Source organism: Mirounga leonina, unplaced genomic scaffold (genome assembly GCF_011800145.1).
Source record: "Mirounga leonina isolate KUSES-001 unplaced genomic scaffold, KU_Mleo_1.0 Mir_168, whole genome shotgun sequence".
Classification (NCBI taxonomy): Eukaryota; Metazoa; Chordata; class Mammalia; order Carnivora; family Phocidae; genus Mirounga; species Mirounga leonina.
In genome coordinates this window covers 17,026,406-17,041,435 of record NW_023270426.1, presented here as the reverse complement: position 1 = coordinate 17,041,435, position 15,030 = coordinate 17,026,406, and the positions used below count along the sequence as shown (strand labels likewise).

The window sequence follows — 15,030 nt, the reverse complement described above, 5'->3', positions numbered from 1 at the left end:
CACCTACCCTGGTCTAGTTAATTTCAGATTTCAATATTTCCTGAACAGTTTGTACATCCTCGTTCCCTTACAACTATTATTTGAAGAAAAACCGTCAGTCATGTCAGTGCACACAAAATCCAGGTTGTATTCTTACCGAAAAGAAAAACAAGGACACCTAGTCAATACTGTGGGATTCACTTTCGGTGAATTCCAATCGATTTATTAAAACTCACTTTCGGGGAGAGAATGAGAGTCCCATAGTGGTTCAAAGTATCACAGAGTGCACACTGCATATCCTGTCCTTACAGTCAACTTCCACGGAACCACAAAGCTCTTCTGTATAAAAATAACTGCATCTTGCAGGCTCCTTTGTGCAGAAATTTGCTTAATGATTAACATGACCAAAAAGCAGAGGATATCTAGAAAATGTTTTCAGGAACATTGTTGTTCTATGTCACTGTTCTATTGCTAATACAGCGTCAGGAAGCAGGAGTTGAATTAGCTTCTCAGTTTCAGCCACCAGCAACATTATTACTATTAATCCCAATTACTTTAGGAGGGGAAGGACCCTTTCCCTGTGGGCCACAGTACTGCAGGCTTAAATATTGTTCCCTGTGACTTTTTTTTCAGCATCCATGTTCCATGAATTGAATGGAGGCACTTCCAAATAACTTAGAATTCTATAATTTTTATTTTGTTTCAGGAAGACTCAGTCCTTGCCCTGATGTTGCTGTGAATTAGAGAAAATCAGTTGTATACTTAGGTGCTACGTGTCGCGTTCATAGATCACTTATTACTTACCAGAGCAGCAAGGACATGATGGTTATTGTGGCAATATTCTGAGTCCTGAATAGGTCCAGAATGAAAACTTTCTGCTGACCTGGCAGTTTTAGTTCCTGTAGCTAAAATAATGCAAACAACCATGAGATTAAGAGGTAATGAGGAGGTATCTTCAACCATGGCAATGTGGGAAAGACCTATTATGCATATAATGCTCCTTCACCTTGAATATGCTCAGAAGTCTGGAATTTGAGGGGAATAAGGGCATCCACGTATATGATGCTTATTCTAACACTTTAAAATACTTGTGGCCCATTTTAGACAGAGCCTTAGAATTGGCTTCAGTGCCTCTTTATATAAAGCCTGATGGCTAACAGCCTTTTCTTGACTCATGGTCATCACTGTGGTGACTCAAATCACACTGAGCTGTGACCCTTAGGACCCAGGGAGTGGGTAGGGCCAAACAGCCCCAACTGCCTTGAGGTCCATGTCTGGTTTTGTATTTTTCTTGTTGTTGTCTCAGTGTCAGAACAGTTTTGGGTTCACTGAGGGACCTTGGGTAAGAGGTCTGAGCATCAGTTTACTTCTCTGTTAAAAAGGTATAATAATTGGGAGTTGAGAAGATTAAATGAGAGCATATATATATATATATATATATATATATATATATATAAAACTTAGCATAGTACTCGAACCATGGTAGATGCCCAATCCCATTTTAACTATAATTATTACTATGACTGCACCATTGAGGAAAATATGCTAACTATCTGGCTAGTGGCAGTTTCTTACCGCTGTCAATGGGCTTCCCTCCTTTACTTTTAATTTACTAAATTTAACTTGCCATGTGGTAGGAATCTAGATAACCAAGCTTATTGGAACTTGTAAAAAAAAAATTACAAGGCTCTGAGGTGTGGAATCTCTCTGGGATATGGTGTGTGTGCAATAAGAGGCTTAGGAAGGAGTGTCTCCTGTGAAGGAATGAGACTGATGGACCTGCCTTTGTAGCAGGTGCTCCCCAGATATGAGCCTCCTTCTTTCTAAGAATAACCAGACACTCCCTCTTGCTGCTCACAGACATATTACCTTTCTTCTTCTACATGATTTGGAGTGTACAGCCCCAGAACATGCCCCTGGCAGCATAACCCTATTATCACAACCAAAGTAAAGCCCCTGAATAAACTAGTGGGAACTAGAAGTCTTCACGGAGGGTTCTGGAAGTGGTGCCATGCACGGATAGGACCTGTGCATCAGGCCCACGCTAACACTTGGTGCTTCCACGGGGCCCTTATGAAAATGCAGCTTGCCAGGTCCCACCTGGGGCCTGCTGAATTTGAATCTTTCCTGGGGCCCTGAAGCCTACAACTTCATATTTTTAAAGTTACTTGGGTGATTTATTTCCCCCTTGGGTGATTTTGATAACAGCCAGTTTTAGAAAACTCAGGATAAGAATAGTCTTGTATCCAGTACTTGTGACTGTATGGAGTCACCAAAATACCTTTGGACCAGACGCCATGAGCAGGCTAAAGGTGCTTCAGAAGGAAAGCCAGAGAAGCCCAAGACAGCTTTCCTAGATGACACTACTCTATATTTTTTTCTGCCCACTGCCTCTAACATGAGATAAGTACATGCTGTTAAGCACATGTACTTTGGCACCAGAGAGACCTAATGAGATTTCTAGCTATGGGATTGTGGGCAAATTCCTTAACTTCTCTGTACTTCGATTTCCTCTCCTGAAAAAAAGGGCCTAGAGTACCTATGGCTTGTGTGAACATCAAATAAGCTCAACACTGTGCCTGACATCTGGTAGACTCTCCATTGTCGTTCTGAGCAGGCTGTATGTGGCTAGCACAGGGCTCTGTGGATTCTCCTGAAGAGGACCCCCTCCCCGCCCCGCCTTGCCAGGAGGTGAGCATCAGAGATGAGCACAAGCTCCCTTGCCTTCAGCGGGCTCGTCCAGTTCAGGCTCCACGTGCCTGATGGTAGGAAGAAATGAGGTGCTTTCAGAAGCATGTGTTTTGACACTGAACTTTACTCTTATTTGCCCATAACTATGTCTTCTATGTTTTATGACTGCTTTCAACCATGTAGGTCTGATCTCCACTACTAAACTGTAAGTTCCTGAAAGACAGGAATCAGATCACAGACGCAATAAACATCAATCAACAACCAGCACCACCCTGAGATGCAGAAGAGTCCACTGGCCACCCCTGATGTCCAATAAATTATCTAAGGCTGGGAATGGAATTCTTGATCTGAAGAGCAAAGGATTAAGAGATATTTGCCTTGGCAGCCCTCTGAGAACTTGGGTTCATGGCCCTGTAATTAATCCTTCGGCTATTGCCAGGATATCTGCTTCTGTCAGAGGTCCCAAAGGCCGGGGATGGAACCGAGGAATGCCCACCACCCTCCGCAGCGTCTTGCTTTCTGGGGGAGCCAGACTTGAGTCTGTGCAGACTTGAGTGTGGGGCAGGCATACTGTCTCTGCAGCTGTCCCCATTTTCTTGGGCTATCCTGAGCAGTCCCTTAACCTTCTCCTAGCCAGGAATGCCCTGCCCCCATCCTCTCCATTCATCTAAGCCCCCACCCCCTGGTCTGGACCTGGCTTTTCAGCCCAGAGTCTGTCCGTTCCCTTTCTCTGCTGGTACACAGCATCCACACCTTGGATACTTAGTACTTCCTCCCTCCTGGTATCATTTATGTTACATCTAATCCTCTTGACCCTCTTAGCTACATGCTATGCTCCCTAAGCATAGGAACTGTATCTAACTTTTGTTATTTTCTCTAGGACCCAGCACAGGGCATGGACGGAGACACTGAGGTCCTCACTGACTGTCAGGAAGTAGGGCTGCTTCCACAGAATATCATCTTTCCCTCGTGGCCTCCTGCCTTCAGGGGTGACCCCTCGAGCCTGTGCCTTCATGCCTTTAGGTTGTAGACACGACACAGCAAGACTAGAGGCATACACAGCTTCCTCAGCAGTTGTGGCCTGATTCAGAGTACAGTGGGGGAAATCCATGGATGGAATACCCCCAACCACATTTTTTCCACTTCATCTGGACCTTCAAAGATCACCGGTATGTAACTGCACCAGTAGTATGGTGAAATACCAATAAAGAGTTGCAGATAAAACTTGCCGAAGGCAAGGGGGACTAGTATTTCATCAACATTTGCTATAGGCTAAGCAGTTTACATATATGATTGCACCTAATTCCGCCGCAGCCCTCTGAGGTGGATTTCACCTTAGCACTTAATCATCATGGTGTCTCAAGGACTCACACAGAGCCTGGTACACAGTGGGCACACGTTGGATTAAATTAAGTCAAGAATGAATAGCTGACCTTAAGAGGACACATCTGCAAATGCTTACCTCCACAGGATCAAAAATCACCATCGGGGCAGCTATGTTGTTCATTTTTGCAGCTTTTTGGATGATACTTTCAGCCTCTCTAAATCTTCTCTGGGATATCAACCACCGGGGAGATTCGGGAATAAACCTGGAATAAATTTTTCATGGTTTATAATTTTTCACAATAGTGAGGTTTAATACTATTCACCGTAAGTTGCCCCCAAATAATTTTTATTTTGTAAGATTATAATTTGTCTATTTAAAAAAAATCAGGAAGGAGGCCTCATAAAATTTCCATTGATAATAGGAATAAATAAAAGCACCTCCAAGTTTCAAAGTTCTGATCAAATCACAGGGCTGATTGATCATCAGTTGTACTTGAAGGCAGGACCAGACCATAAGGGGTAACATTAACTGTGGGTACTGTAAGCCAGGCAGTGGGAGAAAGTCATTTCAAACTTAATAACCATTGTGGCTCTTAAAGAAACACAATCTAGTATCTTTTCAGTGCATCCATCCCTTAGAGAATTCCTAGTGTCCCAGCTGACGATGGTCAGAAGTTTACCAGGTAAAGGTGGCCAAGACATCCGTGCTCTTTGGGCTTTTCTTGTGGTCAGAGGAGAAGGTGGATACACGGATACCCCCCTGTGGGCTGTTCCTGTAGCTCTCAGATTCCCAGGGCAGTGAGTAACCAAACGAGGCTTTGGGAGACAATGTTGTCTTTTTTTTTTTTTTTTTTAATGTCTAGAAACTTAATTTTTTTTATTACATACAATTCACTTGTATTCTTTCCTAATTTGTCTATTTTTTCTATTCTTATTTCTTTTTCTCATACTTACATTTATTTATATTTTTCTATTCTTTCCTACTTTTTATTTCTCAGTATCTCTTAGCCATTCTTCTGCCAGCTCTTTCTTTCCTTACCTATCAGTCAGTGCTCAGTGATCCTAGAAAATACACTACATGTAGCAGATACAGAGGCCTCCTATCATTAAACGGGCCCCTCCAAAGCCTCAACAGCAATTAACCTCAGAGCAAAACACAACTTATCAAATGGTCAAGCCTCAGCTCCCTTCCCCAGCCGACTAGCACATGGGTTGAAACAGGAACCCAGTTTCTGTCATTTTGGAAGATGCCGTTAGCTGGTCCCTGTGGTAACTCTGATGATGTTGGGTCACTGACCTTCAGTAAGTAGAGCTGCATGGTCCAGAAAGCTTTCTGCACTGCTCTGTAGCCGTGTTGCCAAATATCGTAGTCGATAATGGCGTGTGGCTATTGAGCCCGTGTAACTGGCGTGAACGAGCAAATGAACGTTTCATTTATTTAAGTATGTGCGTGTGCCTAGAGGCTACTGCGAAAGTGCAGAATTAGAGCTCCTACTTCCCAGCCACTGTATGCTTCCTGCCTATGTACATGTATACCCCCTTCTAATTCTGAACGATGCCTTTGCCCCACAAGGTTGTTCTTAGAAATACCCAACCTTTGGGCGCCTGGGTGGCTCAGATTGTTAAGCGTCTGCCTTCGGCTCAGGTCATGATCCCAGGGTCCTGGGATCAAGTCCCACATCGGGCTCCCTGCTCAGCGGGGAGCCTGCTTCTCCCTCTGCCTCTCTCTCTCTCTGTCTCTTATGAATAAATAAATAAAATCTTTAAAAAAAAAAAAAAAGAAATACCCAACCTTTCTTCCCACAGGCTCTAAGGGCCCTCATGGACCTTAATGTCTAGTCGGCTGGATATTGCAAAGCTTCCCCCATGTTGCGTCTATGGGCTCCCTCCCCACCCCCTACACAGTTACCCCATTCATACTTGTGGTCCGTTCTTGCCAAACCTTATAAGGGAAGTTGAGATATAAAAAAAATCCCCAAACCACCTGCAGGGCTCTGGTTTACTCCCAGTTGCCGCCCGGGATGCTCAGGGTGCTGCGATCTCTCCTTCGGCCATGGCTTTTGTGCTGCACGGAGTATTAAGTCTAGCTGATGGCTGCAGAAGCTAGGGGAGCACCAAACGAGGTTGTACACCATAGCCTCTTTGTAGATGGAATTCAAATAGAACAGGGGGAAGGGCATTGCTGGAGAGTCTCTATCACACACTGAGGAGGCAGCAGGGAGCCCAGCAGCCCCAAGCCAACCCTGCGTGACCCCAGCCCACCTAGACTGACGAGCATGGCTTCAGGATGTCCCACCCTCAGGAATGAGGTGTTCGTAAGAAAGCGATTTTGTTTTACAGGAAAATGGTAAGACTGTCGTTAAACTTTTAGGACAAGCACACGGCTTTGTGTGCTGGTTCCGGGGCTGTCCTCTGTCTGGGGCAGTCCTGTCCCTGGTACAGCGTGCCCACAGCCCGGAGCGCTCACGAGCCAGCTCGGGGGCAACAGAAGGAAGAACTCTCCTTAGGGCAAGGGTAAGGCAGCTCCTCATGGGATGGACTGTCTCTACTGGAAACCACAGGGGCTGACCTATCAGGGTTGTTCCTTGCTGCAATATTGGGACCTGAAGCAAAGGTCCAAGCCCTAGAAATTAAAATCCCTACTAATCTCTTATAGTCAGTCAGGGCCCTTTTATTTTTATTCTCCTTCTCTCTTTCCCTCCCTCTGATAGAATCACACAGTAATAAGGTTGCTTATAACATATTTTAGAAGTACTGGTCTCTTAGTCCAAAATGGCAGCTAGAGCCAGGGATCACAGATTATTAATTAACATCATTCATCTGAGGAGGCAGAAAATAACCTTTGAATAGTCTTGTCTTGTGTCTTGAGAGAACCTCTGGTCACCAACATCTTTCACAATAAATTCAGTCAGCAAGGGAATTGTGGAAAGAGGGTCAGAAGATGTGACAAAGCTGATGTTGGTGATTATGATGATGATCATGATGGCTCTCATTCCAGAAAATTGCCCTGCTCTTGTAAATCTGGGGTGCTTCCTTGGAGACGGAGCTCTGTAGTTAGTGGCCTGTCCTTATTTACCATAAGTTTTCCTGACCCTCAGACTGGGTTGCAGAGGAGATCTCCAAATCAGAATAGTTATCTAACCTTTAACACACTGTCTCTCAAATTCCAGGCAACTGAGGGAAAAATTGCTTTCTCCTCTCAGGCACATCCATGCCAAGAATTTACACTGAAAAACGATAGCAGTCTTAGATGTGATAAAAAGACAGTAACTGGGAGTGGTCCAACCCAAGCTAACTGGTCCAACAAGGACAAAATGTGCTACCTGTCGGCCTCTAAGGCTGCCTAACAGTTGCAGCAAGATAAAGGACCTTCTGGCAAATTCCTAGGCTGTGTGCAAAGGTCAGGGAACCACGAGGACTAGTCTAAATCATGAGTTTTTAAACCATGGTCAAAGAAACTTTCATTGTGTGTAAGCAGGTAGAGATCAAGCAGTTCGGTAAAACCTATACCGTTGGGAGATTTGATATTGATATCACGAAACCAAATCAAGAAGAGTTAATGAGAGAAAAAGAGAGAGAGAGAGAGAGACCCACCAGTAGAAGAAATCCCCTTTCCTCTTGCTTAAATAAGGGAGAAAAAAAAACCCAAAACAAAAACAAAAGAAATGGGGAATCCCCAAAAAGAAGGTGCAGCTGGGACCTTATTCCATTATTCTAATCTCTTCTCTCACCTGAAATTTCCCACATAGTCATATTGGGTGAAACTGGGGCCAGTATCTCCAAACTTGGTTAATCCCACACTGATTTGTCAAAATTGGGTGGCAGGATCGAGGAAGGAGAGAACATTTCTCTAACAACTCATTAAATGAAAAGAATTCTCTCGCCCTTCAAGACAAAGCAGAGGGATGCCTGGGTGGCTCAGTTAAGTTATGGTCAGAATCTGGGTCACTCGGGGTGCCTGGGTGGCTCAGTCATGAAGCGTCTGCCTTCGGCTCAGGTCATGGTCTCAGGGTCCTGGAATGGAGCCCCGCATCGGGCTCCCTGCTCAGCGGGGAGCCTGCTTCTCCCTCTCCCTCTGCCTGCTGCTCCCCCTGCTTGTGCTCTCTCTCTCTGACAAATAAAGTCTGAAAAAAAAAAAAAAAAAGACAAAGCAGATAAACAGGCACATCCCAGATGTTAATCACCCCGTGATAGGGAAGCTTGAGGAAATTACATGAATTGAATCCAGAAGGAGAAAGAGATTTCCTGGAGAGAGAAAGGTGTCAACAGAGCAGGGTGGGGCAGAATTGGAAACAGCAAAATCCATGGGTACCATGTCCAAAAACAAGATCAACAACCTACAGGGGACGGGCCGGGGGGAGGGCTCAGAAGGGCCGGGTTTCCTGAGAGCGGGGCTCTGTGGGACTGTGGACAATCAGACCGGGGCACACAGGCCCACCCGCAGCGAGGCCAACAGGCCCCGGGCTTCGAAGGCCAGCTCCACAGGGACCACGCAGCCCGCGCGAGGGCCAGCACCAGGCATGCCGGGCCACGGCGGGGGGCTGTCTGGGACTGAACCACACTCACCACCACAGCGGGACGCACAGCACCCCGGGCGCCGTGAGCGCCAGCAGCAGCATCCGCCAGTCTCGGATGAAGTAAGCAAACAGCGGCAGCAGCATGTAGCCAACTGCAAAAAATGTGCACACTCCTAACGTGGAGAATAGAATACGAACTGACTTGCCAAGAATTTCTGTTCCTGTTCAAAACAAGGGAGGAGTATTAGCATTTTAACTCACTTTAAGATTTGCCGTTTTACATCATTACCTGGCAGTTGGAGTTCGAGCTACAATTACTGGGAAAAGGGAAAAGGCGTTTGCCTTATGGCCCAGAGGAGGCGTGATCAGCGTGAAGGAAAGTGGGAAGCGACCCAAGACTTGTCGCCTTAGAGAAGGATGAGTTTTCATGAGATTTTAAAGGAGCCACACATTTATCTTTTTATGGCTGTCTCATGCCCAGCCCCGAGAGGTCATCTCTTCTGAGAATGCCCCGTTTCCAAAATAAGCGCCCAAGGTGAGGAGCAGACAGGGTTTCCCGGGAGACAGTGGGGGCTCTTCTGAAGGGCTCTGTGGGGTCACGATGCATGTAGCCTTTCCCACATTTCCCCACCAGAAACAAACAGACACGGGGTCTCAGGAAACAGTGGACAATTCAGAGTTAACAAAATCGTATTAGGACACCATCAGCCACCCTTGAGCCCCGAGAGCTGATAAATAGGATCCAGCTGACTCCGGAGGTACACAGAGCAGCCCCCTACCCACCCCCACCCCCCCTCCGCAGACACCCAGGGCTGAATTCCCTGCAGCCACATTGTACTCAGGGATCAGCCCCAGGCAGACACAGTCTATTCAGACCAAGGAAAGAAAGAAGGAGCCATTTTGCTGGCCCAGCAGGTGGCAGCTCTCGAGTTGGCCACACACACAGGGAACTTCACAGAGCTTTCCCAGAACACCGCAAAGGCCCAAGACTGCCTGGTGTTGGGCCCTGTTTTGGGAGAGGACACACAGGTGGCTGTTGGCTCTTGCTCTGCTCAGTGCCCCAAGTCTTCTAGAGATATGCCTGCCTCTTAGAGCTCCCGGTTGCAATGGGGGCGTCCAAGAACAAGCTCCTCTGTTGGCACAGAGCTCCAGGCCCTTTCCAGAATCCGCTCTTGGTCCTCTGCCCCTGAGGCAGAGATCTGGCCAATGGCAACAGCTCTGCTTTTTGTTTGGGATCTGCCCACCGCTACAGAAGAGTAGTCCAGGAAACACAAACAGAGCATTCAAAGGACCATTCAGGCTTGTCTTTCAGGAGATATTTTCTCAGTTGTATTTGTATGCCCTGTGCACAGGCTAAGGAATTAAGAGCTAATTCCAGAGGAGCAGTATGATAACTACAGGGTCCACATCTGCAAGGATTTTTTTTCAATAAATACAGTACGATACTGTAAATGTGTTTCTCTCCCTTATGGTTTTCATAATAACATTTTCTTTTCTCTAGCTTACTTTATTTTGAAAATACAGTATAGAATACATATAACATACAAAATATGTGTTCGTCTACTGTGTATGTTGTTGATGTATGAAAGAACGTTAGGGTTCGAAGCTGATGGCCAAGAAAGAATTCTTGAGAGGTCTTTGGTGCAAAAAGGTGATTTTATTCAAGCACTTGGACAGGACCCATGGGCAGAAAGAGCCGCACCAGGTTCATGAGGAGCGGCCCATTATATACTTTCAAGTTGCGAGGGGGTTAGGGATAGTGTAAATCTCTAAGGAAGTGGGAAGCAAGGTTTCCTGGACCTTGAGGGGGCTAGCTATTGTTGGGAAAGGGTCATTTATTACCGTCTAATAAAACCTTAGTCATGAGACCCTGTGGGCCATATGCTTGAGGGATGATTACCAACACATATCTTGGGGGGTTTAGAGATAAAGGAAATTTCTAAAGGAATTTTTATATGTTAAAGTAGACTTACAGGATCCTGGCGGGGGGGGGGGGGGGGGGGGGAAGGGGGGGGGGGTGGTCGGGCTAGGATTGTCTTTTGCCCTTAGCAAAGTACTAACATCGAGGCAGTTGAGTCCCTAGAGGAATGTCACTCTGCCTGTTTCAAGGACTTGTCAATGGGCTGTAGGTAGTAAGGAAATTTAATAATTTTTTTCTGCCTTTGTTTCCCACATCATTATCAGTAAGGCTTCTGATCAACAGTAGGTGATATTAGTAGTTAAGTTCTGGGGGAGTCAAAAGTTGTATGTGGATTACGACTGTGTGGGTGAAGGGTGGTCAGTGCCCCAACCCCCCATTGTTCATGGGTCAGTTATATTTGGCTAATTTCCCATTCTCACTGCCTACTTGTTCCTTATCCCCAGCCCATTTCTTCCTCACTCAACATAACTGAGAGTTGTGCCTCAGTGGTTTCCTCTTGAACAGCCATTTCTAAAAACCAAACTGATAGAAATGGCCAATAATGATGTGCTTCTCTCATTTCAGACTGTGGGCAATAGGCCTAACCACCTAGGGCACTTTTCAGCCTCTCCACTAATTTCCAAACACAGGGCCTGACTTCTTTGAGGATCACGAGTGTTAGTTCCAAATCTTTTCTTACCTCAGTAATGACCCTCCTACCACTCCATAGGCAGACTCACCATGCCACGTTTCTAAACACTTTGGCTGTCATTATCATGATGTGGGAATAAATAGGGGGCACTTCGTTCCTAAGCAGAGTTTCAGAAGTGAAGCAGCAGAGGATTTGGTTGCGGAAAAGAGCAAGTGCACAGGACTAAGTGAGAATCTTGTAGAATCGTGAGGCCAAGGGGGCTCCCCCATGCTTCTGTGACCCTGATAAGAGAAGAGAGAGAAGAGACACCACTGGATTCCTGGATAACCTCTGTCTCTAAGCTCGGGTCTCAGGCCAGAACAGAGTTGTTCTGACTTTGCACAGTACCCATGGGGGACAGAGAGTTTTAAATCTATCCCTCTGCCTTTCCGGGGAGCAACATGGATGGCACGACCCTGAAGAGTTCCTTGTTAGCACGACTTCCTGCCCTCTGACTTTTAGACAGCCACCCCTCCTAGCACATCATTATCATCGTCTTCCTAGCTAACATTCGTTTTTGAGCGGGCACTTCGAGCCAGGTCCTAGACTAAGTATTTACATACATGATCTCTTGGAAGCTTCACAGTAATCATGCAAGAACTAATATTACTTCTGGGGCACCTGGGTGGCACAGTTGGCTAAGCGTCTTACTCTTGGTTTTCGGCTCAGGTCATGATCTCAGTGTCGTGAGATGGAGCCCCACGTCGGGCTCTGTGCTCATTGGGGAGTCTGCTTGAGTTTCTCTCTCTCCCTCTGCTCCTCCCCCTTGCTCTCTCGCTCTCTCTCTAAAATAAATAAATAAATCTTAAAAAACAAAAAAAGAATGAATATTACTTCTGTTTTACGCGTAATCAGCTGAGACTTAAAGAGTGAAGCAAATTGCCTCAATTCACACATAGGTAGTAGGTGGGGCAGCAAGGATTTAAGCCTGATCTGTTTGAACTATGGATACCATCAGAAAAAAAATCATCTGGAGGCAAAACCTGGGCCTTATAAGCAGTTCTTCAACTGAGATTCCTAAGGGAGACACTGATGGGAGATGGGTCAGGATATGCCCTCCTTTCAAGAAGTGAGGATTTCCCTGTTCCCTTCCTGAGCTGGTATTTGAACCAGCTGATAGCTGACCAGCCATCTCTGAGGAGCACTAGAAGAGGAGTCCTGATTCCTGCAAACCTTCCATGGTATGCAGCTGCCGAACAGATGACAGCAGTGAATTCTGGCTCTGCTGACTGAGGATGCCTGTCCTGGGCTAGTTTACCCTCTAGGGTTTTGCTCCTAGTTGGTCTTGGTCTGGTTGGGCCGCGGAGTGTCTCTTGGGAGTGAACTCTGTCATCTAAGCCAGACGGCATGTCCTGATCAACAGTGTTTGTTCATTGCCTGTCACTACCACCCCAATCCAAGTTCTCTCTCCAAGAGGGAGTGACTCAGAGAGGGCTAGGCTCACTTCCACAATGATCAAGGCCCTTCTCTGGTCATCATTCCAGGAACCACTGAATCCATTCCACATTGAAGGCAGGATCTGGTCCTCCATGAATGACCAACAGAAGCCTGCAGCAGACCCCAGCTCAAGAAATAAGAAGATGGTACAGTTGCCAGGCTATGGGATAGGACCCAGGGCCCCCTGGGTTGTGAGTAGTGAGGTCATGTGCAAAGAGGCGTCTGCAGAGAGCCTGGGCTCCTCGACACTCATTTGCTACTAGAGTGACTTTGATAAGTCCTACTTCATGGAGGTCTTTATTATGAGGACTGAGATACCATATAGAAAGAGCCTAGTAGAGTATCTGGCATGTGGTAGGTGCTCAGGAAGAGCTAATTCTCTTATCCTGGTCAAACAGTTGAAATGTGCTGAATGTCAGAGGAATGAAGAAAGTACAGTGCCTTTGACCAAAAGACCCAATGGAAGACAGTAGAACCTCTCTTTGCTCCCTGGAAATACTCAGAACTCTCTCCAAACTAACAGATATTCCCCTACTCAGGCCTTCCTCTCTCCTCTCATGAACCTAAAGAGATCATTCTAGTTAAAAGTAACCCTTGCTATCTCTACATATATCCCAAAATGCCTTTCTTCACACAGTACAGTGCAAACATGGGGTGCCAGTAAATGTCTGCATCCTCTTAATGTATTTATATTCCATCTCATCCCTTGAAGTCTTTGAGGTACCTTATAATTTGAACACAATAAGATAACGGTAACATTAAAGTAAAATACAAAGAAAGGCAAAAGTTCTGCCTTGGAGGAAAGAACAAAAAATATGCAACTAATCCCCTTGAAAAACAGTATGGCAGTTCCTTAAATGGTTAAATATAAAATTACCATACGACCCAGCAACTCCACTCCTAGGTACATATCCAAGAGACCTGAAAACACATATCCACAAAACACCTGTCCTCAAATGCTGATAGTAGCATTATTTTTGATAGCCCGAAAGTGGGCACAACCCAGATGTCCATCAACTGATGTATGGATGAGGAAGATGTAGTAAATCCATTCAGTGGAATAGTGATTCACACTGTAGCATGGACCAACCTTGAAAACATCAAGCGAAGGAAGTCAGTCACAAGGCCACAGCTTGTATGTTTTCACTTATCTGAAATGTCCAGAATAGATAAAACCATACAGACAGAACGTAGATTAGTGGTTCCCAGGGGTTAGGAAAAGAAGAAAACGGAGAGGCACTACTAATGGGTACCGGGTTTTCCAGGAGGTGATGGAAATGTTCTGCAGTTACAAAGAGTTGATGGTTGCACAACTTTGCGAATATACTAATAACCACTAAACTACACATTTTAAAAGAGTGTATAGTACGGTATGCAAATTGTATCTCAATTTTTTTTTAAAGATTTATTTATTCATGAGAGACAGAGAGAGAAGCAGGCTCCCCACGGAGCAGGGAGCCCAATGCGGGACTCGATCCCAGGACCCTGGGATCATGACCTGAGCCGAAGGCAAACGCTTAACCAACTGAGCTACCCAGGCGTCCCAATTGTATCTCAATTTAAAAACACTTTAAAAATATGTGGCTGATAAAGAATGCACGATTGACAGAGTTAAATTTCAATTTTGCCTGAGTCTTCTTCAGGTAGCCAGAATTATAAAGGAGGATGCCATCAGTTACATACTTCTGGAAAGGAAGCACACATCTAGACACCAGAGGAAGCAGAAGTTTTAAACAGGTCAGCATGTTGGCACAAATACTGCACAGGAGGTTGATGTTAGGAGTACTAGGAAAATACTGAATTAGTGGATGGGTCAAGACAGGAAGGCAGTTAACAGTGCAAAATAAATTTGACCAGGTAGTTACGAGGGATAAAGAAGGAGTCCCTGGCATCTTACCCAGAAGGCGGTGGACAGCTTGGAGGCACTATTCCTGGGAAACAGTAGGAGATGGTGAGGGGGAGCTGGAGTACAGACAGGGTCAGTGTCATTGGTCCTGAGTGGTCATTTCCTCCTAAACCAGCATCTTTTTGGCAGGGTCCTCACTACCAGGTGAATCCACTTTATGTTCCTTTGGCTAGCACTGTTGCTTCCCTCCCTTTTCCTATCTCCTATGCCTCTGTCAAGCTTTACAATTTTTAAAAAGTAGAACAAGGAATGATCCGTTTCTGTGTCGTTTTGAGAATGGGAGTAATTCAGCTTCCCGAATTAATGAGAAGTCCCTTAAAATGAGATTATTATCACAGAGTCTTGTCAACCCTTCTCTAGAGCCAGAGGGCAAAAGAGAAGGCCTAGACCCCAAGCTTTCGTTTATTTTACTCGGAACCCAGAATTCACTATTTTAGCCCTGGGACGCCAGAGAGCGCTACGGCGCTGCGGAGAAACTGGGCAGCATTCGCACGTTGCGGCCCCGCCCCGCCCCGCCCCGCCCCGCCCCGCCCGGCCCAGCGCTCGCCCGTTGCGGCCCCGCCCCGCCCCGCCCAGCGCTCGC

At 46.0% G+C, this 15,030-nt stretch overlaps 1 protein-coding gene across 3 annotated transcripts in view; it reads right to left on the bottom strand.

The window, feature by feature from the left end:
* SLC22A4 (solute carrier family 22 member 4) overlaps nt 1–15,030 on the bottom strand; it is a 41,402-nt gene that overhangs the window by 6,846 nt on the left and 19,526 nt on the right. For 2 of the 3 annotated variants that reach the window (XM_035014094.1, XM_035014096.1), the window contains 3 exons: nt 8,563–8,734; nt 4,133–4,259; nt 784–884 (listed from right to left, as the gene is read on the bottom strand). In XM_035014094.1, coding sequence (XP_034869985.1) covers nt 784–884; nt 4,133–4,259; nt 8,563–8,734 — 400 coding nt within the window. The remainder of the gene's footprint in view (nt 1–783; nt 885–4,132; nt 4,260–8,562; nt 8,735–15,030) is intronic. The other variant, XM_035014097.1, reaches the window with a different exon arrangement.